At 42.0% G+C, this 14,710-nt stretch overlaps 1 protein-coding gene across 2 annotated transcripts in view; it reads left to right on the forward strand.

Annotated features, from left to right (window-relative positions):
* The first annotated feature begins 457 nt into the window (after positions 1-457).
* The window catches only part of vps54 (VPS54 subunit of GARP complex), a 30,159-nt gene continuing 15,906 nt past the window's right edge, over positions 458-14,710 (forward strand). Inside the window, exons 1-7 of one of the 2 annotated variants that reach the window (XM_071529342.1) lie at positions 458-567; positions 5,096-5,270; positions 6,090-6,331; positions 9,545-9,629; positions 10,615-10,649; positions 11,910-12,041; positions 13,213-13,598. In XM_071529342.1, coding sequence (XP_071385443.1) covers positions 5,126-5,270; positions 6,090-6,331; positions 9,545-9,629; positions 10,615-10,649; positions 11,910-12,041; positions 13,213-13,598 — 1,025 coding nt within the window. In that variant the 5' untranslated portion in view covers positions 458-567; positions 5,096-5,125. Of the gene's footprint in view, positions 568-889; positions 1,020-5,095; positions 5,271-6,089; positions 6,332-9,544; positions 9,630-10,614; positions 10,650-11,909; positions 12,042-13,212; positions 13,599-14,710 lie in introns of those variants that run through there. The other variant, XM_071529343.1, reaches the window with a different exon arrangement.

Genomic DNA, 14,710 nt, shown 5'->3' on the forward strand with positions numbered 1-14,710 from the left:
TGTGTTTGTGTAAATGACTTAGATTGAAAGTGATAAGATTTGTTCCAGCAGTTTTCTGAATTTGTATGGAATAATTGAATTTATTGAAGTTGAAACTGATTATAGAAATCAAACTCATGATGCTCTTACCAAGTTTTTATCCTATTAAAACCATATTGCATTGAAAAGTCCTAGATATTTAGTTTTCTTTAAAACATGACATTAACGTTGGCTGGATTTGTTCTGACTTGACTTGCTGTTCTACATTTAGACTTGGGACTTGACTTGAGACTTGTGCCTCAAGACTTGAGACTGACTTGGGAGTCGAGCAGAGTTGACTTGGTCTCACCTCTGTACCAGACTGATGAGTAATGTGAACAGGTTCACAGACACAGCACCAGCTGCGGGCAGCAGGTGGCAGCAGCGAGCTTTACCGACTAAAAGAAGCACAAGAAGAGACTCGCTCCCTCCTGCAATGCATGATGGTCGGTGTTACCGGTGGCTGTCCTGATGTTTTTCTGCTACTTCCTCCTGTGTTTCTGTGATGCTGAAATGGAGAATTAGCAGCTGCTGTGCTTCAGACGACAGGTACGGATGCGGCTAAACCCGGCAGCACCGCTGCTGCAGGTCCTCCGTGGTCCGGGCTCAGCTCGCCGGTCCGGCAGTCAAATGGCTAGCTAGCCCGCTAACTAGCATTAGCCTGCTCCTACAGTCAGTCTACGTGTAACCCCGCAGGACTGTCTGACAACATTAGCGTTAGCATTAGCACAGGCCGCGGATGTTCAGCGCTGTCTGAACGCCACTAGCTTTCCAATCGAAAGTGAAATTGGTTTTGTGTGTCTTGCGTTACTAACCAAAGCTCACGTCGCTGTCAGCTGAGTTAAACTCGGTTGGAGCGTTAACAGCCGTTCGCAGTGCACGAGAGCTAGCCTGCTAGCTTCTGTACAACTCCCGCTGTCATGATGGAAAGCGATGCAGTGAATTGACATTTCTAGTTAACGTTTACGTTCTGAAGCTTCACATGGACAAAATATTCTAAGGTAACGCAGAAAATCCATTTTACCAACTGCAGGCAATAACACGGAGAGCTTTCACTTACTGTTGACAGTTGTGTTGTCAGTTTTCTGCCTGTGTGTATAGAAAATATATAGTCTTGGGCCTGCAAACACTTTTCTACTTTTCATCTACAGAGTTTCTTTGTCATAAATATTGTACTGTAAGGGCTGCGATGACTTTATTCCTTATAACCGACTGCTTTCCACTCTGTTGTTAAATCAGGCAGTTGCAGGCAGTTTTGTCAAACACTATTGCCTCAGTAAGCTGTCCATGTATCATGTTAAAGCTGATAATAATCATCCTGGAGCTGATAATACATTGCTGACTTCATGAGGCAGCAGAGGTGAAGTGATGATGACACATGAGCAACTTGTTGAAGTCAGGAGGGACTTCAGATTCAGATTCCAGTGTCTGTAACTTTATCTCAACATGGTGGACTTGCCTGTCTCTTCTTCTGTGGTGTTCATCATACCAGTTTCGAACACGCGAAGAAGTAGCTGAATATGAGCATCAGTCCAGACTTCATTTTGTTCTTCAGGGCTTAACAAGCATGAGGAACTGCTGGGTATCACATGTTAACATCCGTGTCCTTCTACCCACAATCCCTTATGTTTTAGGGTCGTTCCCTGTAACTGGTACGATCACATTCTCACGCCTAACGAACCGCATCACAGTTCCCTTGTTAGAGGACTGAAGCTTACTTTTTCAGATGCATGATGAGGTGCCATTACTTGGTTCAGATGTCACTGTCCTCACCTGGACAAACCAACTGAACCAAAGGAGGAAACGCTGCAGAGTTTGGAATAAACCGCTCAGAACCTTGCTGGGTGTTGAACGCAGCCTCGGTAGCTCTGATCAAGGCTCAGCTTCTCTGTCCAACACCTTGCTCAGCAGCAGGGATGTTTAACGAACTGATGCCAGATCAGTGTATACCAGGCATCTTTGAGAAAAATGTGTGCTTGTACATTGTTAGGGTCCACTCTGCATGCCAGTGTGCTTCTAATCCTCCAAGCAGCACATACTTCAATAAAAATGCAACTTTTGAAACAGATTGGCCAGTTATTACCACGTTTTCTTGCCGGAAAAAAAAAGTCTAAAGTCTTGTTCTGTGAGGTACGGGTGTTTTCCGGTAAACAAACACACACTAAACTGTCAGATTCAGTCGTGCACATTGATCTGATGATCTGTCCCATATGAAGACAGACAGAGAGACATCAGGAAGTGTCGGGGTGAGCTGGAGCGAGGCTGCAGACACACGGAGAGGAGTTTGGTGTAATCCTCTAGTCGCCCTGATGGGATTACAGCAGAGGGTCTTTCCTCACCGCCGCTCAGCTGCTTACACAACTCTGCTACTACACCGCTCAGATTATAAACTGGTTTACTGCCGCCTGTCTCTCTCTCTCTCTCTCTCTTTCTCTGTCTCTCTCTCTCTGTCTGCTCCGCATGCTGTGCTGCTGAGTCGGGCCGACATCGACAAAAAGAAAAGAGCTGTTTGGTGTTTGTTTTATTGGTTTTACCCCCCCTGAGTGTTGTGATATTGACATGGATTGTGATACTCATGCAGGCAGCTTCTTCTATACAAGTGCTTTTCGAAACTAGATGTCCCCCAATAGAGCACATCCCTCTGTCAACACCATGCAACTGTCAAGATATGCCAGTTCCACATGTCGGATTTTCACCGAAAGTGAATAATTTCTTCCATGCCACATCACCAACTTGTTTCACATTTTCCTGACTGGACCTGAATGGGACATGAGATTAGGGCTGCAACTAACGATTATTTTCATTGTCGATTAATCTGTCAATTATTTTCTCGATTAATCAATTAGTTGTTTGGTCTATAAAATGTCAGAAAATGGTGAAAAATGTGGATCAGTGTTTCCCAAAGCCCAAGATGACGTCCTCAAATGTCTTGTTTTGTCCACAACCCAAAGATATTCAGTTTACTGTCATAGAGGAGTAAAGAAACCAGAAAATATTCACATTTAAGAAGCTGGAATCAGAGAATTTTGACTTATTTTTCTTAAAACATTACTCAGACCGATGAATCGATTATCAAAATAGTTGGCGATTAATAGTTGACAACTAATCGATTAATCGATTAGTTGTTGCAGCTCTACATGAGATCTGCCGATTCACATTCTACACACTTTTAATCATTTTATCTGATTGTCTCTCAACACCACATGACCAATCAGCTCTCTTATCTGTTCAGTTTCCATTAGTGCTGCTCTTCTACCACTGGACCGAGTTCTGGAAAAATCAGCAGGTCGGTTCTGTCTGAACAGGAGGTGAGCTCTTCTGTGCCTCCATGTTGTTTGATTGGTCCAATAATGGAGGGTTTGGCTCTTCTTCTGTCTGCTGATTGGCCACAAAGTCTGATGGCGTTACGGTCTTTTAGTGGGAAGCCACGCCCACTGCCACGCCCCTCTTTGTTCAGTTGGTGTGACAAGTTAATCAGTTCTTCTTTGCCCCGTGACCAAGCTTTCCACAAAGTTTCTTGAAAACCAATTGATAACTTTTTGAGAAATCCTGACAGACAGATGAACAATGCTTAGGCACGCTCCGTTCAAATAGTCATGTTTTTTCTGACATGCAGCTGGATTTGCAGGCCAGTGATTCTGCACAGCACCAGAATACCTTGTTTAGGAAGCCGTCTGAAACACATTTCCCACTGATTAAAAACTTTAAGCCTTTTTTGGAAATTGCAGGAGCTGATATTGTGATATAAGTGGGTTTTTTTTTTGTTTTTTTTGATGATGAACTGTGCCGCCCTGCTGATCCGTTAGACTGAGCTGTTCAGGCTGTGAAGCGGCACAAAGAGCAAATCCTGCAGTCAGCAGAGCGAGAAGAGGAGTAATCAGTCAGCAAGCCGCTGCTGAGTCGATACCAAACGCCCCGCTACCTGACAGAGAGAGCGTCCGGCTGAAGAAAAACCTGCTCTGAACTGCTTTAGAGTAGTTACCAGTGACGTTTTCATATTGATAAATGTTCGTTTTGTGACTCTATCTCAGACTGATCCAACACAACAGTGATCCAACCAAGGTTATTATAGTTTTTGCATTTTTCATTAGTTTTTATTTTTATTTCGTTTTGACTTTTTGGTTTCAATTTCAGTTTAGTTTTAATTAGTTTTTAAAGCGGGGTTGCTAGTTTAGTTTTTATTTTTTGAAAATGTTTAGTTTTAGTTTAGTTTTTATTAGTTTCAGTGTTAGCCTAGTTGTTAGCCTTAGTCTTTTTCTGTAATATCGGGTATTTGTCAGGGGTGAGATTCAAACATTCAAAATACTAGGCTTATGTATGAAATAAATTGACAAAGACGAAAACTAAAGACATTTTCTCTATAATTTTAGTTTATTTTAGTTAGTTTTGTAAACACACAATACAGTTTCAGTTAGTTATCGTTTTTTTGTAAAGCCTTGTTTTTATTTTCATTTCAGTTAACGAAAATGTTTTTTCACACCTAGTTTTCGTTATTTCGTTAGTTTTCGTTAACGATAACAACCTTGGATCCAACCTATCTTCAGTTCATAAATCTTCTCCACTGTCTGTTCTGAACAGCTGGTGTCTGGTCGCTCTTTCCTGGGGAAAAAATCCTCTGCCGCACAGGAAGTGATGCGTTTTATGTTTCCGGTTTGTTTGGAATAAGCAGAAGAAGAAGAACTGGGTAGTTAGCATGAGCAGTGATATCCACCATGGCTGAACAGACAGAGAAAAGAGAAACTCAAACTGCATCTACAGGAAATCCCACCTCCGCCCACACTGTTTGATTGACAGGTTTCACTGCTGTTTAGGAGACAGTTTGGTTTTCACTCTAAAGTGTCATTTCCTGCAGAGAAGTACAGGCTACATACCCAACACCAGAATTTAATTTGGGCAAATATAAAAAATCTGTGGTGTCTCAGTTAGTGGGGACAGGACGCTCTTCTCTGTTACAGCCACACTTTGTGATTTAGACTGATAGGACAGGTGTATTTTTATATTAAAATCTTGCCTAATGCAGTTTTAATTTCCAACCCTGGGTCTAATACCAGCTGTGTGTGTGTGTGTGTGTGTCCAGCTAGCCTCCTGGGAGGCGAGTCCCAATGCCATGGCCTCCAGTCACGGCTCCTCCCCAGTGCCTCGTCCCAGCGGTGGAGGCAGAGACGGGATCTACCACAAGGACCGGGACCCGTCGTCCCCGCGCTGCCGGCCGGTCCGCTCCCTGCCTGACGTCTGCCCCAAGGAGCCCACCGGTACACTGCTCACAGCTCAGCTCTGAGTCACATGACTGCACATTTTATCCAATTGGGATCTATCCCCCGGGGAAGCCCCACATAGACGCTAGATGGCTTTGATTTTTACCTGCCATTACTAGCACCCCAAAGACTTCTATACAAAAACACCTACCAGGGACTTTCTTTTGTGGCGGTTTCAAAACTGCTGCTCCTTGGTGGCTCAAACTTTCACTTCTCCTCCTTGGCCTTAGTATCATGGACACGTTACCATAAAAGTTCCAATAAAGTCTTTAATTTTCACACAACGCACCTTTTGGGAACTAGGAGCTACAGCTAATGCTCCACGACCCTTCAGAGTAAAGGTTCCTCTGCAATATACCAAACCTGTGAGAGAGAAGGGGTGCCCACGATACTTTGCGGGTTACGACGGGTAGCGACTTCTGGATGACAGAAAAGTTAACACTTTGTCTAAAACATTATATTTAACCTGACAGGTTTTGGGATATTGCTGAGGAACCTTTACTCTGAAGGGCCGTGTGACCTGTGTGTGCAGCAGCATAGAGTCGGAGTCATCAGTGTGGTAGCGTTAGCTTTAGCTACCAACTCCCAAAAGCTGCCTTTTGTGAAAATGGAAGACTGTATTGGTACTTTTATGGTAACGTGTCCATGATACTAAGGCTAAGGAGGAAGAAGGAAGGACACCTGGCTCTATCCCTCAGGTCCAAGTAGTGTTTTCACTCGTAAATCTCATATCTGCCGTGTTTCCCATCTGGTGTGAATGCAAAATCAGACTCTATCAAATGTGATGCTGACTCCATCTCCCATGTGGCCTTGCAGGTGAGGGGCGTGGCCTGTGCGAGGGCCCGTCGGTGGTGGCGGAGCACGACCGGTGGACGGTGTACAGCTCCAAGGTCAACCTCCCCGCCGCGCTGAACGACCCGCGGCTCGCCAAGCGGGAGTCCGACTTCTTCACCAAAACATGGGGGCTGGACTTTGCGGAGACGGAGGTCATGCCCTCCTTCTACCTCCCCAGCATCACCAGGGAAAACTTCGGGCCCTACCTGCAGGAGACGGCTCAGGTAACGAGTCTGAATTATTCAGGACCTCTGAAAGACGGAGGCTGGCCTCACACACCGGCCTCAGGACTCTGTTGTTGGCGTCAAGGGGTTTTCCTACGGGGGCCGAGACGTGTCGAACAAACTGCATATCCAAAACACTTTGCAAATTCTAAAAACACACATTAGCACATTAACGGAAAACACAAATGCAAAAGCCATAACATAAATGCAAAAGCGCTTGATGTCAAGTTCGGTTGTGCCCAATATGAAGTCTGTAGTAGAGCTGTTAGAGCTGGGCGATATATCGATATAGTATTGATATTGTGATATCAGACTAGAGATCCTCTGGGATTTTGGTTATCGTAATATCGTGATATAGCTTAAATATTGTCTTTTCCTGGTCTTAAAGGCTGTGGTGCATTTATTTTTTACAGTAAGACATTTTTCTGAACTTATTTAACTGTTTTCACTAGAGTGAAATGACCAGTGAATGGCTTGAGCAGCTTCACCATCATATCCACATTAGCCTACTAATACTAAACTAACTAAACTAACAAAATTTTCTTGTGTAAATATCTTCTGAAAGCACCAATATTCATCCCCAAAATATCGTCACATTATCGATATCGAGGTATTGGGTAAAAAATATTGTGATATTTGATTTTGTCAGTATCGCCCAGCTCTACTAGCTGTGAACTGTGACAAGCATATTCAATAAGCAGTTTCCCCTGTCTATTATGTAGTAAGCAAAATGTACTTCATCTATGTTTTCGAACAACACTCCTTTTTTTAAAAATGCCGTTTTACTTTTGGCTTTTGTGCGCATGGCAGCGGAATCAGAATCACAATCAAGTTTGTTTGGTTGGTTGGTCTGCCTGTCTTTTCTCTTTTTTTTTTTTTTCTCCTTTTTTGCAATATCGGATATCACAATATTCAATATTATCACGGTATTCAGGATAATACATTTTCTTTCCAAGCCTAGTGCTGAAATGTTTGGGCTATTTTTTTTATTTTATACATTAGTAAAAAGAATTAAAAATGGCAAAATCTGGAAATGAAATGTACGGAGCCCCTAAAGTCCCAAAAGGTGATATTTTTTTATCTTGTGCGCACAAGATATTTATCTTGTGGGAACAAGTTAATTATCTTGTGCGCACAAGATAAAAAAATATCACCTTTTGGGACTTTGGGGGCTCCGTATATCTTGTGCACACAAGATAATTAACTTGTTCCCACAAGATAATAACTTGTTCGCACAAGATAATTAACTTGTTCGCACAAGATAAAAAAATATCACCTTTCGGGACTTTAGGGGCTCCGTAGAAATGAACCTCAGTGAGGAACACTTTTTCTCTTCGACTGTCGCACTCCTCTGGTTCTACACTCATGCATTATTCATAAGGGGGAACACTGCTGCAAACTCTGGGTTTTACCATTCAGGAACAGAACGTCCAGAACAACAAATCACGGTGTAAAAACCAAACCTCAGACTTTTTTGTTGCAGCACTTTCTGTCTCCTCAGCACTTCATGTATTCAGTTCTGCTATTTAGTTTTGCACCAGATGCCTCTGTAGTGGATATTCTCCTTTTTTTCCAGCAGTGTGAAGGAAGGTTCCTCTTTTAATTATTTGCAAGTTAATCATCCAGCTTGTGCATCTGGAGCCGTCAGTTACACAGACTTATTTGTGAAGAGTGCAGACATACTGCACATCACAGTTTCCTCATTCAGTCTGATGATCCTATGGGTCTTTAAAAAGTCTGAAAAAGTCTTAAAATATCGTAATTGAAGGCATTACAAAGTATTAAAATGTCTTAAATGCAGTTATTTGAGGTCTTATTTTTTTTCACCATGTAATGACAGCTTAGATGAATCCAGAACAGGTAGTAGTTAGTAGTTCAGTCTGCATCCAATCTGCTTTAATAAACACAGTTGGACTTCATGTTCTTGCTGTCCTTTTGCTCATTTATTCTGCTCATAACTTCCATGCTTTGTTTCTTTGTTTTGCTTTTTAAATTGGTCTTAAATTCACTTCTATGTAGCTTTGAAAGGGAAATAAAAGTCTTAAGCCGGGCCTTGTGACAGCTGCAGAGAGCCTGACTGGTTATGGTTTCATGTTGAAGTGTAACCAGCTGTTTTTAGAGTTTGACACCTGCTTGACTTTTCTCTGTTTCCCGTAATCTGTAGATCTGTCAAACAGCTTTGAAATGTCACAGTTTCAAAAGCGTCGTGTTCGTTTCCTTTCTAATAATAAGTGTTAGCGCTTATCAGATCGGGGGTTGAGCATTATATGAGTGGCACATAGCAACAGTAAATATGCACATACAATGTTTTATTTCCTAATAATTTCCTAGAAAGGAACTGTTAATTTTTTTAGGAAGTTTCCTGGAAAGAAGCATGAAGTGATGCAGCAGATCAGCCGATCAGATACTGAACATTTCTAAAATAATTTCCTGGAAAGAACAGCAAAACTATAAACTATTCATTGGAAAAATAATAGACAGAGGTCAATTATCAGAAGTCGTTATTCATATAATTATGTAATATAGTTATTTGTTGAATTCTTAATTCATTTCATTTCATTTCAAATTTTCTATATAACTACTACGTGATTTCATGGTTGCCTTGGAAACAACAGAAGAAATTGGAGGAGCTTAACTACCATTCAACTCTTTCTCTTTCTCTTTCTCTATTTTCACTATAATTAGAACTAGGGCTGGGCGATATGGTTGAAATCAATATCATGATAATCATAAGGATTTTTCTCGATATCAATATATATCACGATATTGTTCATGTATGCAAAATCAAGTTAAATAATCAAACTAATGTTCATCTCATTGAACCGAATGGTAATGTTAGGTGTGATGTCAAACAAAACAGAAATATTCAAATAATATTCCTACCATACCTCATTTTATCAGAGTTTTTAAGTAAAATTTGCTTGTCATCATCAATTCAGACAGCAGGATATGATTCCACTGAAAGACGATAAACGATAATATTGAATTATCGCCCAGCCCTAATTAGAACGTAATATCATGGTTCTTTCCAGGAAAATTCCTAAGAAATTTACAGTTTCTTTCTGGGAAATTATTAGGAAATTGCCGACCCGGAAAACAAAGCGTTACCCAGAACTGCAGTTTAATTTGAAAGTATTTGGCACGGGTCGTTTTCATTCATCTTTTTTTTAACCAGCATCCCTAAATCCTCTGTGTGTGTCGTTCTATTTTTAGAGGGAAAGAATCCACGAACGCTGCAAGACGATCTGTCCCAACAAAGACGATGTGGACGCCGTCTCCAGTATCACCACCAACCACGGTATGAATTATTAATCTGCTGCTGCTGCTGCTGCTGCAGGACTCTGGTCTGGTAGTCCAGAGAAAGGCCGGTGAAAACACACGTCACCTGCTAACGGCTTGAAACACACACACACACACACACACACACACACACACACACACACACACACACACACACACACACTCTCACACACACACACACACACACACACTGACAACCACACTCTCACTTCATCTGTTTAATTTCCGTTGTTTGTGTTTTTATCCATTTTGTTGTTTTTGCACCGTTGTCCTTCTTGTTGAGTTTTGTCATTGTTTATCATCTTCATCTTTTTCTGGGGTTTTTCTGGGGGTTTTTTTTTGTGTCTCGTCTGCAGTTTGTTTTTGTTTTCTTCTCTCTTTTTTTTCCCAGTGTTTCTGTCATTTGTGCTCATAAGCTAAACGGTAAATCGACAGTGTTCACTCCTGAGATACAAAATCAATCTTTTTTTTGATCAGACTGCTCATGTTTCCTTGGTGAAGCCGTCTTCATCAGATTATTCCAGTACCACATTCAACACCTAGATGAAGACGACCTTTCAAAATGTCAAAATGTCAAACTAAAAACCTCTTCAAATGTCTTGAATACTGTTAAATAACAGCCTGTAAGTCTTCTGTTCAGCTGTAGAGGTCTTTTTAAAATGCTGTGGTTTCTTGGTGCGTTGTTCTTCTAGTGAGGAAACAGCCCAGTCTTGCAGATCCACACTCTGATTAATTTTTTTCATTTTCACATTCATTTCAGTGTCGAAATTGCTCTTGTATTTCATTCCAACTGACAGTACAAAGCTCTTAAACAGTGTTAGATTTACCTTGAAGAGTTAGATGTGCTCTTTAACTGAGTTAGGACTGTGTTGAATCTGTTCTAGTCTTCACCAAGGCCAGCTTGAGTCACATTTCCTCCTTCTTGTCTTGACTTGAGCAGCTTCATCCACACTAACCCCGAGTCTTTTTCTTCTTCCTCCTAGACAAATCCAGAGCCGAGTTGGACCAAGTCCCGAAGGTAACGGCCGCTCTGTTTCTGTCAGAGTGTGAAAGAGATGTTGAAACTGAAGCTGCCGTGACGTGATTTACTTCTCCTTAAAGGATAATTTCTAGAATAATGTGATGTTTGAATGGCTCTCTGTGAAACTGGAATAATAACCAGCAAAATTCAGCCACTGCTAATGTTAAGTGAATGGTTGTCATAAGATCCAGCAAATTGTGAGTCTACTTCTTGGTCAGATCACTGCAGTTCCTTTCAAACCAACAACAAAACTTTATTTTAAACTAAATGAGGATATTTTGACCCATTTGAAGCATGCTGGCCCTGACTGCACCTTTCACCCTCTGGGGAAGTTGAGGAATATATTTGCTATTTTAAAAAATGGGTCGCTTTACAGGAATAGACCAGAATGTGTTTTCCAACTTGCTTTCACACATTCATTGAATCAGATGGTTTGATGGTTTTCTGAGCTGAAAAACATGAACAAACCTGGAAGGAATCACATTTTTAGTTGGAAGAAATCATGGAATTTTAAATCGGCACCATGCTGGGAACCCTGCTTTGTCATGTTTTGTGCTGCTTGTCAAAAATATTGAAATTGAAACTTCTCTGGCAGCAGTTTGTCAGTATAATATATTGATTACAAATAGTGCTGGGTGATAATTCAACATTATCGTGTATCGTCTTTCAGTGGAATCATACGGTGATGATGTGGGTATTGTGATAAACTGTCTCAATTCATGATAACTTGCACATTTTATTTAAAGTCTTTTTTTTTTAGGAATATTTTTTGAAGATTTCAGACTTTGGCTTGACATCACACCTAACATCACCATACAGTTAGAATAGAATAGATTTATTTTGAACATGTTAAAGAAAACAAAACAAGAATAACCAATAAAATTAACAGTAAACATATACAGCAAATTCTCAATAAACAACATAAATAAATAAATATTACATGTCCGAAATGGAGTAGGAAGAAGTAAAATACTTCAATGTGATGAATATATATAAGTTTGATTATTTAACATGTGATTTTGAATACGTAAGCCATATTGTGATATATATCTATCAAAAGAAAAACTCATGATTGCCACGATTTCAAATATATTGCCCAGCTCTAATTACAACCATGAAAACTGCAATATTCCACGGTTATGAAACAGCTTAATAGGATTATTTTTGGTCTCCTCACATCGTCCCTCACGGCCTCAGATCTCATGATGTTCCTCTCTCAGCCCCTGTCTCTCATGTCTGTTTAAAAATGTCTTCCAGATCTTCATGAAGCCTGAGTTCGCTCTGGACGACCCGGCCACCTTCAACGCCGTCCTGCCCTGGTCGCACTTCAACAGCGCGGGGGGGAAGAGCAGCAGGGACATGGCCTCCTCCAGGCTGCTGCAGGAGAAGGTGAAGCTCCTGCATACACAACACAACCTTTCCACCAACACGGCTGACAGATAGATCGGTTCTCACTGCTGCCAGGGGTGTTAAGAAGCAACTTCCTGTCTCCACCGACTCTGTGATTTGTGATCACTGATTTGGTGTCTCAGTCTCAGAGTGTAACACAATGCAGCTGTTGTCACTGAGAGATCTTTCTGTCTCTGGGTCATGGGGAAAAAAAAAAAAAGGCACTGGACGTAAACAGAGGGCAGTAATTCAGTTTTATTTCAGACTCAGGGTCCAGATAGAAAAAACAGGACATAACATACAATGAATTACATACAAAGGATCAATAAAAGATCATGGTTTAAAATATATATTAATGTCTTACAAAGAGACAACTGTACCAGTGTCTCCACAGCTGGGATTGGTAGTGTATAGTACTAAACCTTATGTGTGATAGAACCAAGATGATTTCATTTACTGAGTCATTAAGCCGGCAGATAAATTCATACATGAGATTTCTTAAAACAGCTTGGAAAGTATTGACTCCTGCAGCCACAAACATTTCACTTGCACTACACCATCTAGGTTTTTTAAGTAATATTCTCATGGCATCATTATAAGCTACTTGAAGTCTCTGTAAGCTTTTTTGTAGTTTGACCACAAGTGTGCAGTATAGAGTGGTGAACAATATGCTCTAAACAGAGACACCTTCACTCCAGTGTATAAGTGTCACTGTAGGAGCTTCCTAAAGAGTCTGCTAACCGGGAATCTTTCCCCAGTTTGACAAACTTTGTTCACTGTCACAGTGGCTGTTGGACTAAACAAACCTACCAGCTAACTGCTCAAAATCACCAACATTTCCTCCCTGCAGTAACAAAACAGGCACTTGCTTATATGAAGATGTCACAGATTATCACTTCACCTCTCCCTCTCTCTCCCTCTCTCTCCCTCTCTCTCTCCCTCTCTCTCCCTCTCTCTCTCTCCCTCTCTCCCTCCCTCTCCCTCTCTCTCCCTCCCTCTCCCTCCCTCTCTCTCTCTCTCTCCCTCTCTCTCTCCCCCTCTCTCCCCCTCTCTCCCTCTCTCTCCCTCTCTCTCCCTCTCTCTCTCCCTCTCCCCCTCTCTCTCCCTCTCTCTCTCTCCCTCTCTCTCTCTCCCTCTCCCTCTCCCTCTCTCCCCCCCCCTCTCTCTCCAGTTGAGTCACTACCTGGACGTGGTGGAGGTGAGCATCGCGCGGCAGATCTCCCTGCGGTCCGAGGCTTTCTTCCACGCCATGTCCTCGCAGCACGAGCTGCAGGACCGGCTGCGGGAGACTCAGCGGGCCGTGGCCGTGCTGCGGGGCCGCACCGCCGCCATGGACCGGGTCATGTGCCAGGGCCCGCTGAGTGCCCTGCGCACCGCTCTGACCCGCAACAACTGCGTCAAGCTGCACAACAAGCTGAAGCTGATGGCGGCGGTGCACCAGACGCAGCCCACCGTGCAGCTGCTGCTCTCCACCTCCGAGTTCGTCGGAGCGCTGGAGCTGATCGCCACCACCAAGGAGGTGCTGCAGCAGGAGCTGCAGGGCATCCACAGCTTCAGGTGAGGGGCGGGGGTGTCTGTGTGTGTGTGTGTGTGTGTGTCTTTTGGAGTGGAGAGTGTGTGTGTGATTTTTTTTTTTTGTAGTAGTATTTTATTTTGGTTTTTCAAAAAGTATACAAAACACACAGCCACACAATGACAAAAACGTTCACAGTACATTACAGACGTCTCAAAAATAGATTAACAGACAAATGAGAGGTAACAGACAAATGACAGATAGGTTAGCCTTAACCACAGTAGAAGGTTCTTTTACAACACTAGTGTGGTGAGAACAGAGAGACCATGCAGATGATCATTCAATCATGTGAGACGGGAGATTCTCCATGTAGTTGATAAAAGGTTTGCCATATTTTATAGAAAAGATGTATCTTATTCCTTAGGGAGTAGGTTAATCTTTTCCAGAGGTTTGCAGCTGTTCACTTGACTTCTGACTTCCATTTCATTGCAATAAGATTTTTGGCAATGGCCAGTAGGATTTCTGTAAGCTTGATGGAATAGAGTGTGTGTGTTTATGCAAAAGAGAGAGTATGTGACTGTGTGAGAACACGTGGCCTGAATGAGAGAATATGTTTGAAGGAGTGGGAGAATGTGTAAGAGTGTGTGTGTGTCAATCAAACAGTGTGGGCGGAGCTTGGGTTTTCTGTTGATGCAGTTTGAGTTTCTCTTTTCTCTGTCTGTTCAGCCATGGTGGCTATCACTGCTCATGCTAACTACCCAGTTCTTCTTCTGTGTTTTCCAAACAAACTGGAAATATAAAACGCATCACATCCTGTGCATTTTACCCAGGAAAGAGCTACCAGACACTGGGTGAAAAGCAAATAAAAAACGGCAATAGAAATGAGCAAAATGGAATTTATACATTTATTTATATAAAAATGTTGTTGTGAAATTATTATTTTAAAGCCATATCAGGTAGTAGAACTGTGAATAAGTCTGGGAGCAAAAAACAAGCTCCAGCACTGAAACTGCCTGCAGCTACACTGCTACAGAAAATTACAGTGTCCAAAAATAAAAACAAAATCCACTGGACTTGGGGTTAATGTTAGGGTTAGCCTGCACAGACATTACAGGCGAAACACCACTCCAGCTTATGTGTTTTCTGTGTGTGTGTG

Source organism: Centroberyx affinis, unplaced genomic scaffold, assembly GCF_046629955.1.
Source record: "Centroberyx affinis isolate AG114_WGS23_722 - 3 ecotype Tasmania unplaced genomic scaffold, CSIRO-AGI_Caff_v1 ptg001779l_1, whole genome shotgun sequence".
Lineage (NCBI taxonomy): Eukaryota > Metazoa > Chordata > Actinopteri > Beryciformes > Berycidae > Centroberyx > Centroberyx affinis.